This window comes from Coptis chinensis, chromosome 1 (genome assembly GCF_015680905.1).
Source record: "Coptis chinensis isolate HL-2020 chromosome 1, ASM1568090v1, whole genome shotgun sequence".
Classification (NCBI taxonomy): domain Eukaryota; kingdom Viridiplantae; phylum Streptophyta; class Magnoliopsida; order Ranunculales; family Ranunculaceae; genus Coptis; species Coptis chinensis.
This window is the reverse complement of record NC_141456.1, coordinates 41,224,914-41,237,619: the sequence shown is the minus strand read 5'-3', so window position 1 is coordinate 41,237,619 and position 12,706 is coordinate 41,224,914. Positions and strand designations below refer to the sequence as shown.

General features: G+C 35.9%; 1 protein-coding gene across 3 annotated transcripts; it reads right to left on the bottom strand.

The window, feature by feature from the left end:
- Nucleotides 1–416: 416 nt before the first annotated feature.
- LOC147524046 (calcineurin B-like protein 1) lies at nucleotides 417–6,893 on the bottom strand. 3 transcript variants are annotated; one of them, XM_086601698.1, is made up of 9 exons: nucleotides 6,583–6,893; nucleotides 6,147–6,282; nucleotides 5,527–5,609; nucleotides 4,160–4,219; nucleotides 2,984–3,092; nucleotides 2,812–2,864; nucleotides 1,777–1,857; nucleotides 885–997; nucleotides 417–791 (listed from the first exon to the last, which is right to left on the bottom strand). In XM_086601698.1, exons 2-9 carry the CDS (start codon nucleotides 6,223–6,225, stop codon nucleotides 728–730), a joined length of 642 nt encoding a protein of 213 aa, XP_086457824.1. In that variant the 5' UTR covers nucleotides 6,226–6,282; nucleotides 6,583–6,893; the 3' UTR covers nucleotides 417–727. The 3 variants fall into 3 exon arrangements, with proteins under 3 accessions (XP_086457824.1, XP_086457837.1, XP_086457830.1); XM_086601711.1 differs by having other exon boundaries at nucleotides 417–811; nucleotides 6,583–6,721; XM_086601704.1 differs by lacking the exon at nucleotides 6,583–6,893 and adding an exon at nucleotides 6,374–6,526.
- Nucleotides 6,894–12,706: the final 5,813 nt, after the last annotated feature.

Sequence of the window (12,706 nt, the reverse complement as noted above, 5' to 3'; positions counted from 1 at the left end):
ATGCCTTTCATATGGCATTCTGACATCCCTATGTGAAACAGATGTTACGAACTTGGAAACGATAGTATTTGTAGTGCACACAACTTTCCCAGTGCAACAATCTGTTGCTTCATTTTTAGGCATTTAGGCCAGTAACAATGCTATGGTAAAATACACAAATGAAACTGCTCATTCCTCATGGACTCGTGCAGCTACTTCAGGTTAAGCTTCTTGTGGCTGACTTATTTAGCAAGGGACTGCCTAACGGCTTTGCACATCTGCAATGAAAATAATTCTTCGTTAAGCTTATAATAGGGTGTCATTGTTGCCACTGAGGAAGCCCAAAGAACGGGTTGGCACACTATCTGGTTGAAATGCAATCTAACAACAGATTGCACAGTTTTAATGAGCCGAAGTCTGAATTAAGTTGTTAACACTTAACAGTAAAGGTTTTTTGTTTTTTAATTTCCATTTCTCAATCATCTAAATCAAAGTGCAACATCCATATACAATCCTACGTCAATGAATTACTTTTTTGAAATTCTCTGCCGTACACCATAGTTATTTCACAGGCAGGCAGGCGCAAGCTCACACACACACTTGTAAAGGCAAAGGCCAAGGGATGACCATGTGCCGCGTTGACCACCATCACCTTCATCTTAATACAAATATAACTTGGAAAATCACACTTATCCCTACTTCAAATTAGTAAGCAAATAACACACCCAAAAAACAAATACGCATTGCTTCAAGTGGCCACCTCATCGACTTTTGAGTTAAACACAAAACTTGGAAACGTTGTTGTTATATCCCTGCATTTTCAACATGTTAACTGGAAGTCAGCACTCAACAGGGTGTTCTCATTATCCTTTCAGAAATTTCAACAATATTCTTGTAGTACATACCTGAGATATGGTAGGGTCATGATCTTCAGCAATGATGGGTTGCGAGAAACATAATTTTGCCATTCAACTTTATCTATCTTTCCATCTTCATTTGTATCGGCCTCTAAAAATGTCTGTTCACATGGTCATAAGACGTGAGTCCATTGGACAAAATACCGGTTTCACAAGATATATATGTGTCATAATGGAGCGTGTGTAGCTTATGTTTTGATTAGAAGATACAGGCTTTTTAACATAACAAGTAAAGATCCACTGCTAGTAAAAGCCAAGAGCATCATTCTAATCACAAGATCAATAATATACAACATTTGACACTAAGCTCCATAGAAACTCTACCGACTAGTATGAGTGAAAGAAATGAGAAGGAACGAAACACTGTTTAGCGGTCCAAACACTGTGCACCTCTATCTGGAAAGCACTCCAATATGTCAACTACCATATTCTTCTAGAGACTTGAACCAAGATGCTACTGATTTCAAAAGGTGTTATCCTACTGATAAGCTTGCTTGTAACCAATTTTCGCATGGAATGAGGTTTTAAGAATGATGAACTGTCAACAATTTTACAAGCATGAACTTCTGAAAAGGGAAAAATTCTATGTATATCAAGAAAAGGCCATGGGAAGGAACACCCGTCAGCATGTAATTAACATAGGTAGGGAAATTTTGTGCAATTAGACCTGGAGAGACTTGAACCCGGGACCCATCATAGAAAAAGCTTTGTACCATGTGAAACTGCCACTTACTCTGGGAGCTCAAATTTGATGGGAGGATATATCTTAATGCAGATCAAGAGGAGGCCCAGGTATAGAACATAGGTGGGCCACACCAAGAAATGGGTTGGAATAATCTCAACAAACTATAAACGGCATGAATGAAAAGCAATAGCTTACCTTATCAAGTATGATTTCAATTGTCTCATCAGTCAATTTCATTTCTGATTCCCATAAAAGTGCGAGTAACATTTGCTTCACCTGCCAAAAAACATTAACATTATGTTATAGTCTGCTTACAGTAATGAATCCAATTTTACCGATAAAAAAGTATTAACACTCTAAATGATAGATATGTATAAAGACCTAAGTTTAACTGATACTTATTGTAATACAACCATTCTAAAAGAGAAATAAGTAAATCAAGCAAGTGGGCTGAACTCAATATATGAAGAATGATTAGCTAGGATGATTTCAGAAAAGAACTAAATCATTCACAGGAAACTACAATAAAGACTGTCTTCAACAATATCAATTTCGTCAAAAACAATATGAAAAATGAAAAGGAAAGTCAATTACACTTAAAAATAGTCCAAAAGTACGCAACCTTTCAAATATTATGACATCTCGCTGCTGTATTTTTTTTTCATAATAATCCATTCTCTTTTGAAAATTTGTGACCATTTATAAGATCTTAATCTTTTCCAATGATGCTCATTTTATCAATCCAAATCGAGGCACTTTAAACTTCTAAAAATTTAAAAATACAACATAGCTTTTTGCATATTATGCCACCCTTCCTACATTGAGCACCCTGCATTTTGAGAAACTGAGAATAAATGTCTGCCTCATTAAAAGTATGGAATATATATGTATTTCATCTTTTAGTTAATATATGAGCTATCAATTGTTTAAGTTCTGCATGAGAGAGGGAATCAACGACTATACTTCTTAGTACCAACAGCAATCATGTAAAATTTGAAATTTCCCTTTTGAAACTGACAACTTACTAAAAAGTAGAAACAATATAATGAAACCATAAACTTGGCAACTCTCTAGCTTAGTGCTGGGCAACTTTTCCACACAGTTTAAAACAATATCATTTCATAGGTTTTCAAACCCTTTTTTTAGTTTCTGATTGATATACAAGGCACAAAGAACATACAAGTTTTTGTTTTCTTTTTATGAGAATCGAAAAAAGAAAAATCAACTAACCTCGTGACGTTCAATGAATCCTGTGCCATCCATGTCATAAAGCTTAAATGAAACTGTAAAGCAATGTGGCATTTTAGCATTTAGCAAGTACACTATTGATTTGTTTCAGTATTGAAGTATCATCTACATAGCGGAAATTATAAAAGATGTAAAATTATTTACTAAGACATACACTCTATCTTGTCTTCTTGTGAAGCATTTGGATGAAATACGCTAAGAGATCTGACAAAGTCACCAAAGTCGATATATCCCTTCCGCTTGACGTCGAAGAGGTCAAAGATCTGCACATATGGAGGTACTTAGTCCACAATATAAAAACAAACCAAATCCTGTAGGATTTTTTTCGTTTTGGTTATAATTAATGCATAATTACCAAAAAGTACAACACACAACGGCGGATTTTACACTCCGGGAATTCTTTTAACACCGGCAAGCTGCCATTAACAGAATGCTGTTCTGATTCCGTACTTCATACTTGGCCTATAACTGTTGTATATGGTATCTCTTCCGCCAACAACACCACCTCCATCTCCTACACCAACACCACCAACACAACCTCAGTTTCCATCACCTCCATGGTGGAGATGGAGGTGGTGGACATGGAGGTGGCAGTGGAGATAGTGGTGGCGGCGGCAGTTGTGGTAGTGAAAGAGAAGCATGTGCAAATGCCTTTTCTTTGGTGATGTGTGCTACTTAATTCCACCTCATACAACAGTTAAATGTCGAGTGGGAAACAAAGGTCAGATTAGCATTCAGTCAAAAGATTTTAAAACTGCGCTATGAAATGGGACGTGTCCTAACCAGTACCACTACAGTAAATTGTACTTTTTGATAGCATGTATATTATCACAGTATACAATCTTGTCCCACCAATCCACTACACTCTTGGACTAATCAGGATAGATCTAATACTCCTGTTAGTGAAAATTTTGAAGAATTACTCTAAAGTCCCAGGTTAGCCAATACACAAGAATGAATGGGACTAATCATCAGTTCAAGAGTATACATACTCCACAAAGCAACTAGTCAACTACTTAAGTCTTCTTATATGACATTGTATATTTACAAAACTACATAACTGGAAGAGACACCTTCAACCGTCATTCTTTCGTCTGAAGACCGTTTATTCAGTAAAACAATTATGTATAAAATTACTCTTTGAGATTAGAAGAATATTTTTCTGCAAAAAATTATATATCTCTTTTCAAAACTTAAAACGCCAAAATCATGACTTTTTACTCCTTAAGTCTGTTAACAGTGTAATGGATTGGTCAGATGCTTACACTTACGGATGAAAAACTAAAACAAGTACTCAACACCCCAGGAAAAAAATAGTTTGTCGTTTTACCCTATTCGCAAAAAGGTTCTCCTTCTTTCCATTCTTAAAGATAGCTAACTGGAACTCTTCCTGCATACAACCAACAAAACAATTATTTACATCACATCCAATGTGGTAAGAGTTCTATTCAATGTGATAAAACTTAATAGATTATGCATTTCGTACTGCAAACAAGACAATTACTTAAATCATGCTCATTATTTTGTTTCTTCTAATTAGTACTAATCTCATATTGTCAAATTTAATAAAGCCAATCTTTAATTAGCATTGGGCTTGTTTTATGCCCTAAACAAATAAAATAACTGAAGTTTCAAATATTATCATTCCCACTATACTACTAGCTTCACTGTCAAAATATTCATGAACCCTCTACTGTAACATCACTATCATACATCCGCGAACCGCTTTTACAGGTAATTGGAGTGTGCTTGACAGTGGTATCACCTGTTAGCCTGTTACATGTAGTCTGATGAAATTTTATAATTTCATTTTTCAAATTTTCAATTCTACATTACCTTCGAAGGAGGATTACAGGTGCAAAGGACCTTTGGAATACATCATGTGTTGTGACATGTATAGACAATTCTCTGCATCTCTCAGCGTCAAGTACGTGTTAAAAAAAGAGGAAAGAGAAAAACATTGTTGTCCTTTGAAATTTGTTTTCAGTAGAGAAAATGGTCATGGAAGTTTGTGAAATTTGGTATGCCTATGCTTTCTATATTTAAGCTCATTCAGTACTTTATAGGTGGATCCAAAATAGCTGTGAAAAAGAGGAGGATTAAGCGAGGATCTTAACATCCTCTATTAACAAATTTTATAGAATCTGAATATATTTTCTTTGAGGACCTGGTTTTTGAACGATTACTTTGTATGGAGGGATTAGTCCTCCATTACAACTTGCCTTGTCTAATACATTTGTTTGCTATATCTATCAAAGTAATGAAATGGGAAGCAAAACCAAGATTATGAACATCAAGGGACCATTCTTCTTTTGAAATCTTATTAATTACTTATTCCTTCTCCAGTTTTACAGATTTTTCAATTCCTCATTGACAATGATTTGAAGGCAAAAAGATCGAGTGGCATAACTTTTCATACGCATCTAAGGACCTCAGTCTACTAAATTTAAAAACACGGACCACAACCAATGCTATGGTTCAATAAGAACCTAAAACAACTCTTACAGCAAGCAATGAATATCATCTGCAACAATTTATTACTGTAAAAATTGATTAAAAAACGAAGCCATAACTAATTCATCAAAAAGTAAAATTAATGAGATACTATTCAAAAGCCATAACAACGCAAACAACATTAGCCTTAGGGGAAAAAGGGTGCAAAACTGCATTCAGAGCATATTTAGAAGTGAAAATTACCTTGCTAATTAGCCCATCATCAATGACAGAACAGCTAATGCTCTTGTACAGCTCAAACAAAGCTTCTACTTCGCTAACACTAACTGCAAAAGTGCGAAGTGTTATTCAACCATCGAAAGGACATAGGAATTCACTGCCAACAAATAAGGAACAACACAATTTCCAGTTAAACTCTAGTAAACCATTTTTTCCCAAATTTCAACAAGTAGTCAAAGGTTGTCATTCCTAAAACTACACATATAAAATGCCAAATATCAAGAGTATGAAACCCAAGTAATTATTATTTGCAAGACTGTCAACCAACTAATAATATTTTCCATTCTTAAGATAGCTAACATAATCAGCATACTTGCACCTCGATCTATAGTGTTTCCACGAAACCATGCAAGCATATTTTATTAATCAAGGGCATGTTTGATTCACAAACTCAAGTCATCTTTTATACTATTTAATAATTAATCAAATAGAATTTAGTAATCAAGTAAGAACAGCCAGGTTACTACCTATTCCCAGAAAATTATACTTTAAAATTTCTAAACCATCATTAAAATAAACAACACACAACAAAGTATTAAAAAAAAAAAAAAAAAAAAAAGAGTGAGAAACTTTAAGTGACTTACAAGAAGTTTGGGAAGAAAGAACAACAGGATCTTCAAACGCAGGGTACTGTTTACTGTCTTTTGAATGAAAACAGCCCATTCCCTTCCTTAAAAAAGCCTAATCAACTTTACTTTGATCCAACCAACACATCATCAACTACAAGAGAGAGAGAGTGACAAACATATAAATAAATAAACAAGCTTCAACAATTATTAAATAATAATAATAAACATATAAAAACACCAACCAGCTCAAAATAAACCATTAAAAAAACACCAACAGAGTTGACTTAAACAAACCAAATAAAAAATAAAAAAGGTAAAAATCAAATCTTTTTTAACCCATCAGCTCAAATTCTCCATTTTAACAAACCCATTTATTACAAAACTCATAATTCATCAAAATATCATAAACCCATCTCAACTAAACATTAAACAAAAAAGAAATGAGCTTTACCTAAAAACACGCAGAGGGCACGTGATGCTTTGATGAACAAGAGAGTGTGAAATGTGAATACGTTGGGAAAGGAAAGAGGAGATATTTTTGAAGGCGAGAAAAGAGGAACAAGGTTTTTTGAGACGCGGAAAAAAGTAAGTTCAGATCAACGGCTATAAACTGGTTTGATTAAGTAACAAACCGATAATTACGCGGGTAGGTTTTAAAGACTTGGAGAAAAAGTTTTAAAAAATAATAAAAAGTGAGAGAGTTGGGTTTTCCAAGAAAGAGGCTTCGTCTTATTTTGAAACACATGTCACATGTGGGGTTGTGCTTTTTTTGAAAACAGCAAGGAGGAATATTCAAAAGTGTGATTCCTATATTCTCTTATTTGTGAGTACGTAGGGCCTTGAAAAAGTCTAGAATTGGACTCAATACTGGGTCCATTGACTCCATTCTAAGTTCTAACTTGCTCCTTCTAAGAAATAATTTAATTTTTTTTTTAGATAAAAAGAATACACTTCCAACACTAGGAAAAGCTTCTTATATTCTTTACATCCATACGTAAACTAATAAGCGACTTTATTGTAGTAAGGTTCAAAGTAAAATGTGGAGGGGCTTGTTGTCCCCTAACCGCGAGTATATAAGCAATAATATTCGAATTTTTACAAATATAAAAGAAATTACAATGATCGAACAAAGAGATACTATAGTAAATATCATATGCTACTAATCTAGCTCCCCAAGATAAATTGGTTCTTTTTTGCTCGAGGACTTCAACTAGGTGTTTGCAGTCCGTCAAAATAGCGACACGTCGGACCTGCAAACGTCGACACAAGTTTACTCCTCCTCGGATGGCTCGTGCCTTTGCCTTTTTTGGGTCAGCAGCACTAGTTCCGTCTTGTCATGCACCAATACAATATCCAAAGTTATTCCATATAGAAAAACCGAGGCCTGCCTAGTCAGTGTTACTATTCCAAGAGGCATTTGTAATAAGATAGTGACAATCATTTTCTATCACGGGCCAACTATCTATGTAATTGCTTGTAGCATAAGGTTAGTTTCTTTCTTGTTAATGATGGAGGTTGAAGATCTACGGATTATATTAACTACATTTGTGTGCTTGTTGCTAAAAATATTAGATCATTTCTACTGGTCCATATTGAGAACATGATAGAAGCAAGAATACTTAGAGTGTCTCTTATCTCAGTTTTATTTTTTATTCTAGCGATAATGGTGGTGATAATAGAGGTAAGGGTAGCATCTTGATTCCAGTGGTCTGTCCTAATGGAAAGGTTAGAAGCATACCAGACATGTCTGAGCAAATTGCAGTGAAAGAGTGCATGAGTAGTAGATTCCACCTGGTTATTGCAGAGCGGACAAATTCCAGAAAGGATAGGTTATATTTCTATTCTATAGATTTTCTCTTGTGGAAAGGTCGTTGTTGCAAATGGCTTTCCAGAAAAAGAGTTTTACTCTTTCTGCTGTACGTGTCCAGGTTCCATGAGTGATTCCAAAAAATTGGATTATGGTTGTTGTTGTTGTTGTTGTTGTTTTATGTGTTTTTGCTTAGATATTTGTACACCAACTTCATTGTTAGTTCACCATTTTTTTCCCCATCTATTTTATGGAGTCAACATGCTCGTTGTGACTAAGCGATATTTTCATGATTTCTGTCACAATATCTGGGAGAAAGATGTTATGTAGAGCGGCTATTTTCCAAGTTCGAATTCCATTGTCAATGAGATCTTCCACTCGCTGGTACGGGCTTGCGCGTGACAGAGGCCCTATTGGTTTTCTACTTGGTAAGGTTGGTATCCAAGGATCCAACCATATGTCAATGTTTCTTCCTGTTTCGATATGTCAGCAAAGTTGGGGGATGATATCATTGCTTGCTTTGATAATGTCTTTCCATATCTTCGAGGCGCTAGCTTTTGGGCATGTGGCTTTAATCATTGACTTTCCACGTGCATACTTCTTCAAGAGACTAGCAGCCCATGGTTTGTCAGGCTCTTTGATTATTTACCAGAGTAATTTTGCTTATAAAGCAGTGTTGTGATGTGAAGCAAGTCGAACTCCTAGTCCACCACACGACTTTGATTGACAAATCTTGTTCCAAGAAGTGTAATGCACCTTATTTGTGTTGTTGTCTGTTTGTCCCCAAAAGAAGTTCGAGTTTACATCCAAATTTTTTTGGATTGAAACTGACAAGGGAAAATCGACATGATGTACAAGGGAATTGCTGAGGTAACGACTTTTTGAGCGTAAGTTTTCCAGCTTGAAAAGGAAGTTTTGCTCTCCACCATTCCATTCTTTGGGTAACTCTCTCTAAAACTTCTTCAAAATCAATTTTGTTTTTCCTTCTCAAAACTAGAGGAGCTCTCAAATATTTGGCATGGGTAATGGTCTTCCCAATCTTGAGGATTCTTTTGACAATGCGTTGATGTCGATGATGAGTATTATGGCTGAAGAAGATACATGACTTCTGAAAATTGATCTACTGTCCCGATACATTTTTAAAAGTTTCGAGGATATCTTTTAAGACTTGTGTTTCAACTATATTTGCTCTACTGAATATAAAACTATCATCAGCAAAGAGTAGGTGAGATATGAGGGTATCACTTCTACTGATTAGACGTTTCTCCTTTTCGACATTGGTGAGTAGTCGCGAGAGGACTTCCATGTAGATTATGAACAGAAAAGGTGATAGGGGGTCTCCTTATCTAATACCCCTTTCTAGCTTAAGAAAGCCTATGGATGATCCATTAAGCTTGAAAGAGAGAGAAGTGGTGGAGATACACTGTTTTATCCATTTCCTCCACAAAAACCAAGTGCTTTCATAGTTTTCAGAAGAAAATCCCATTCAACTCTGTTGAAGGCTTTGCTTAGATCTAGCTTAATAGCCATGCATCCAGTTGCGCCTTTTTTCATTTTCATAGTGCGGATAATTTCATGGGCAAAGACAATGTTGTCAAAAATCTATCTTCCTTTTACAAAAACACTTTGGGATGGTGAGATGAATTTCTCCAAAAGCAGTTTAATGACGGTTTGCAAGGACTTTTGTGAGTATTCTTAAGCTAACATTGCACAGGCTAATTGGACAGAAATGGTCTAGAGTTTCAGGTTTTTGGCACTTTGGAATGAGGGTGATATTTCTATGATTCAACTTAGTCAAAAGATGGTCAGAGTTCATGAAGCTCTTAATAATGTTTAGGAGATTGAGGTGTATTATGTCCCAATACTTTTGGTAAAAGAGTGGGGTGAAACCATCAGGGCCGGACTAGGGGCTTTGTGTGGGTCAATAGAAAAAGTGTTTATTTTATTTCGTCCAGAGTAACTTCTTTAATGAGTTCTTGATTTTCCCGTGACAACATATTCAAAAACATTTAGATCACTGATTTTGGTAGTTGGGTTAGATGAAGTGAAAAGATTTTTGAAGTACTCCTCAATGGTTTTACCAATTGCGTTCCACTCTTTACCCATGTGTGTGCCATCAGTTTTCCTGATCTTGTTAATCTCAATGCGATTCTTTCTGACAACAGTCAATAGGTGAAAATAACGTGAGTTTGTCCCATCATAGTGTAGCATCGTATCTTTAGATTTATCCTTCCAGAGTTTTTCTTCGAGTTGGATGGCTTGATTAAGGTTCTTCATCAGGCTTCGCTCGTAGGTAAGGTTCGAATTAGGGTTCAGTTGGCACTTTCTGATCTCGTCACAGATGTTTTGCTTCGAAAATGGATATTCCCAAAAACATCTTTATTCCATTTGTTTAGATCTCTTTTAACTCTTTTTAGTTTATTGCAGAAACAGTAAGGTTGTGAGCCTTGGGAATCGATATTCCAAGCTTTGGATATCACATTCTTGCACTATGGCTCGTCTGTCCACATAGACTATAAATGAAATTGTTTCGTGTACGGGCTTGAGGCGGTGTTACATAAACTACTATAGGCCCATGGTCAGATATGATGATTGGCAACTTCACTGTTCAATTCTAGCATATATTTGAAAAGAGTGTTCTCCAATATGAGTTCGCAATGGCTCTATCTAAGCGTTTTTTTTATGAGATCAACTCCGTTACGTTTCAATCTTTTATTACTCCAAGTGAAAGGGACTCCTTCATATCCGCAAACATGAAATCAATGAAGTGGGAAGCTTGAGTGACACGGAAGGGGTTACCCCCATATTGTTCTTCTTGACAAGTGGTTTCATTTAGATCCCCGACAATGAGCCAAGGGGAGGAGTGATTTGCAGCAAGGTCAGTGAAACTGTTCCAAAGTTTTGATCGATGCGAGTGGTCTGGATGGCCGTAGACGAAGGTACATAGTCATTCAGTCCCAAGAGGATTGTTTTTAACAAGAATTGCAATGTATATTTCGCAACAAAGGAGAATGTTGAGATTGAAGTTGTCATTCCAGTTGAGCCATAGATCACCACTGCGACCGTTCGATGGGAAGTTTGCAGAATGTTGGAAACCAAGGGACGAGAAATGGTTGAGACTAGTAGGCACATCTACTTTTGTCTCAGAGAGGAAACATATATCGGATTTGATAGAGTTCATATGTGTTTGCAATTCCCGAATTGTCGCAGAAACCCCGCTTCCACGACAATTCCAAGCAAAGTACTCATTGTTGCTTGTGGGAGAAAAATCACATAAGTTTCTTAGTTGTGTCAATATTTGCCACAAAGTAAAAGAAATATGGTGTGATACTAAGGTGTTCAACAAAATATGGGTTTTCCTCCTCCTGCTTCTAGTAGTAAGATAGAAAGAAAAGAGGTAAAAGGCTAAGAGCATAAAAGAGTGGTCAGATCTTCAACGCTCGACAACGACGATGGCACGCGCGTCAGTTCTCAACTGCTTGAGAGAGCAAAAGGGTAGTTTGGGCTCGATTCCAATAGTTTTTGCAAGCCGGAAGAGTGTAGCTCAAGGATCACCTTTGGGTTTCTCACCCAGCAGAAAGGAAAAAAAAAAAAAAAATATATATATATATATATATATATATATTATAATATAAAATATAAATATATATATATTATTATTATTATTATGATTAAAATTATATTTGGGGGTGGATTTCACCAGAAGAAGAGAGGATAGAGGTGCTACTAGGGCAGTGGAACGGGTTCTCGAAGGAGATGGTGATATGTCACCGTGAGGCGGTGCTCCAATGAGTGCCGGCGAGCACAACGGCTTCGAAATTTGGCCGTTAAGGTCTATTGTAAGGTGGAAACTCGAAGTCGCCAAAATAATCGCCAATGACATCACGAGAGCAAACTTTTAGAAAACAATTTTTCTATTTTTAAGATTGCAGTTGATTATTAAGACTACAATAATTGCATCACTTACCTAAAGAAAAACATGTAAGTGTAAAATGTAAGACCATTCCCAATGCAAACAACTTTGAGGGGGAATAGCAACTTGTCACCCTTATGAGCCAAAAAACAATGGCGACAATGAGGGTAGCACTTACTACTGAGATAGTTGCTGACTTATGATCTTCGGATGGAACCTTTTATTCCGTCTCGCGTGTTTTTTTGTTTTTTTTTTGGGCCGGGATGTTTCATTCCATCCGACGTGTTTTTTTTTTCGATATTTTTTCATTTTTTAACATTCAGACGGAATAAAACATTCCATCCAAATTTTAAAGTTACCTTTGCATTGGGCAACCACTAGTAGCTTCTCACCAAGAAGGTAACTATGAGGGAAAATAGTCTGCCTATGTGGAGGTAACACGTTGTTGCTTACATTGGGAATGCTCTTACCTAAAGAAAAACATGTAAGTGTAAAGTGTAAGAGTTGTAAAGTGCAAACCAGTTTGAATTATGAAGTTAAGATATGGACATTTTGAATTATGAAGAGAATATAAGGATTAAGACATAATTTAAAACATTTCTCGTTGCAATAAGCCAATGCAAAATTTACTTTGTATCAAGCTTTTTTCTCGATGCACAATTTACTATTTGATTTGGTGTTCAACGCACCATCTACTTTTCGTTGCGTTTTTTGTATGCACAACCTAATTTGGACTAGACATTTTTTTTGTGATTAGGTAAAAGAGATGATATATTTATTTACGAGCCTGTTATATGAACTCCACCTTATATGAACTCCAAATTAACTCCACCACCAAAAGTGGATTTATAAGAT

Bases quoted from the DNA above. Each gene is read 5' to 3' on its own strand.
- LOC147524046 (XM_086601698.1), bottom strand. From the start codon at position 6,225: ATGGGCTGTTTTCATTCAAAAGACAGTAAACAGTACCCTGCGTTTGAA. The intron at 4,220-5,526 runs GTAATTTTCACT...GGTTGTATGCAG, and splicing joins ATGATGGGCTAATTAGCAAG to GAAGAGTTCCAGTTAGCTAT. The intron at 998-1,776 runs GTAAGCTATTGC...CCATGTGAACAG, and splicing joins TTGAAATCATACTTGATAAG to ACATTTTTAGAGGCCGATAC.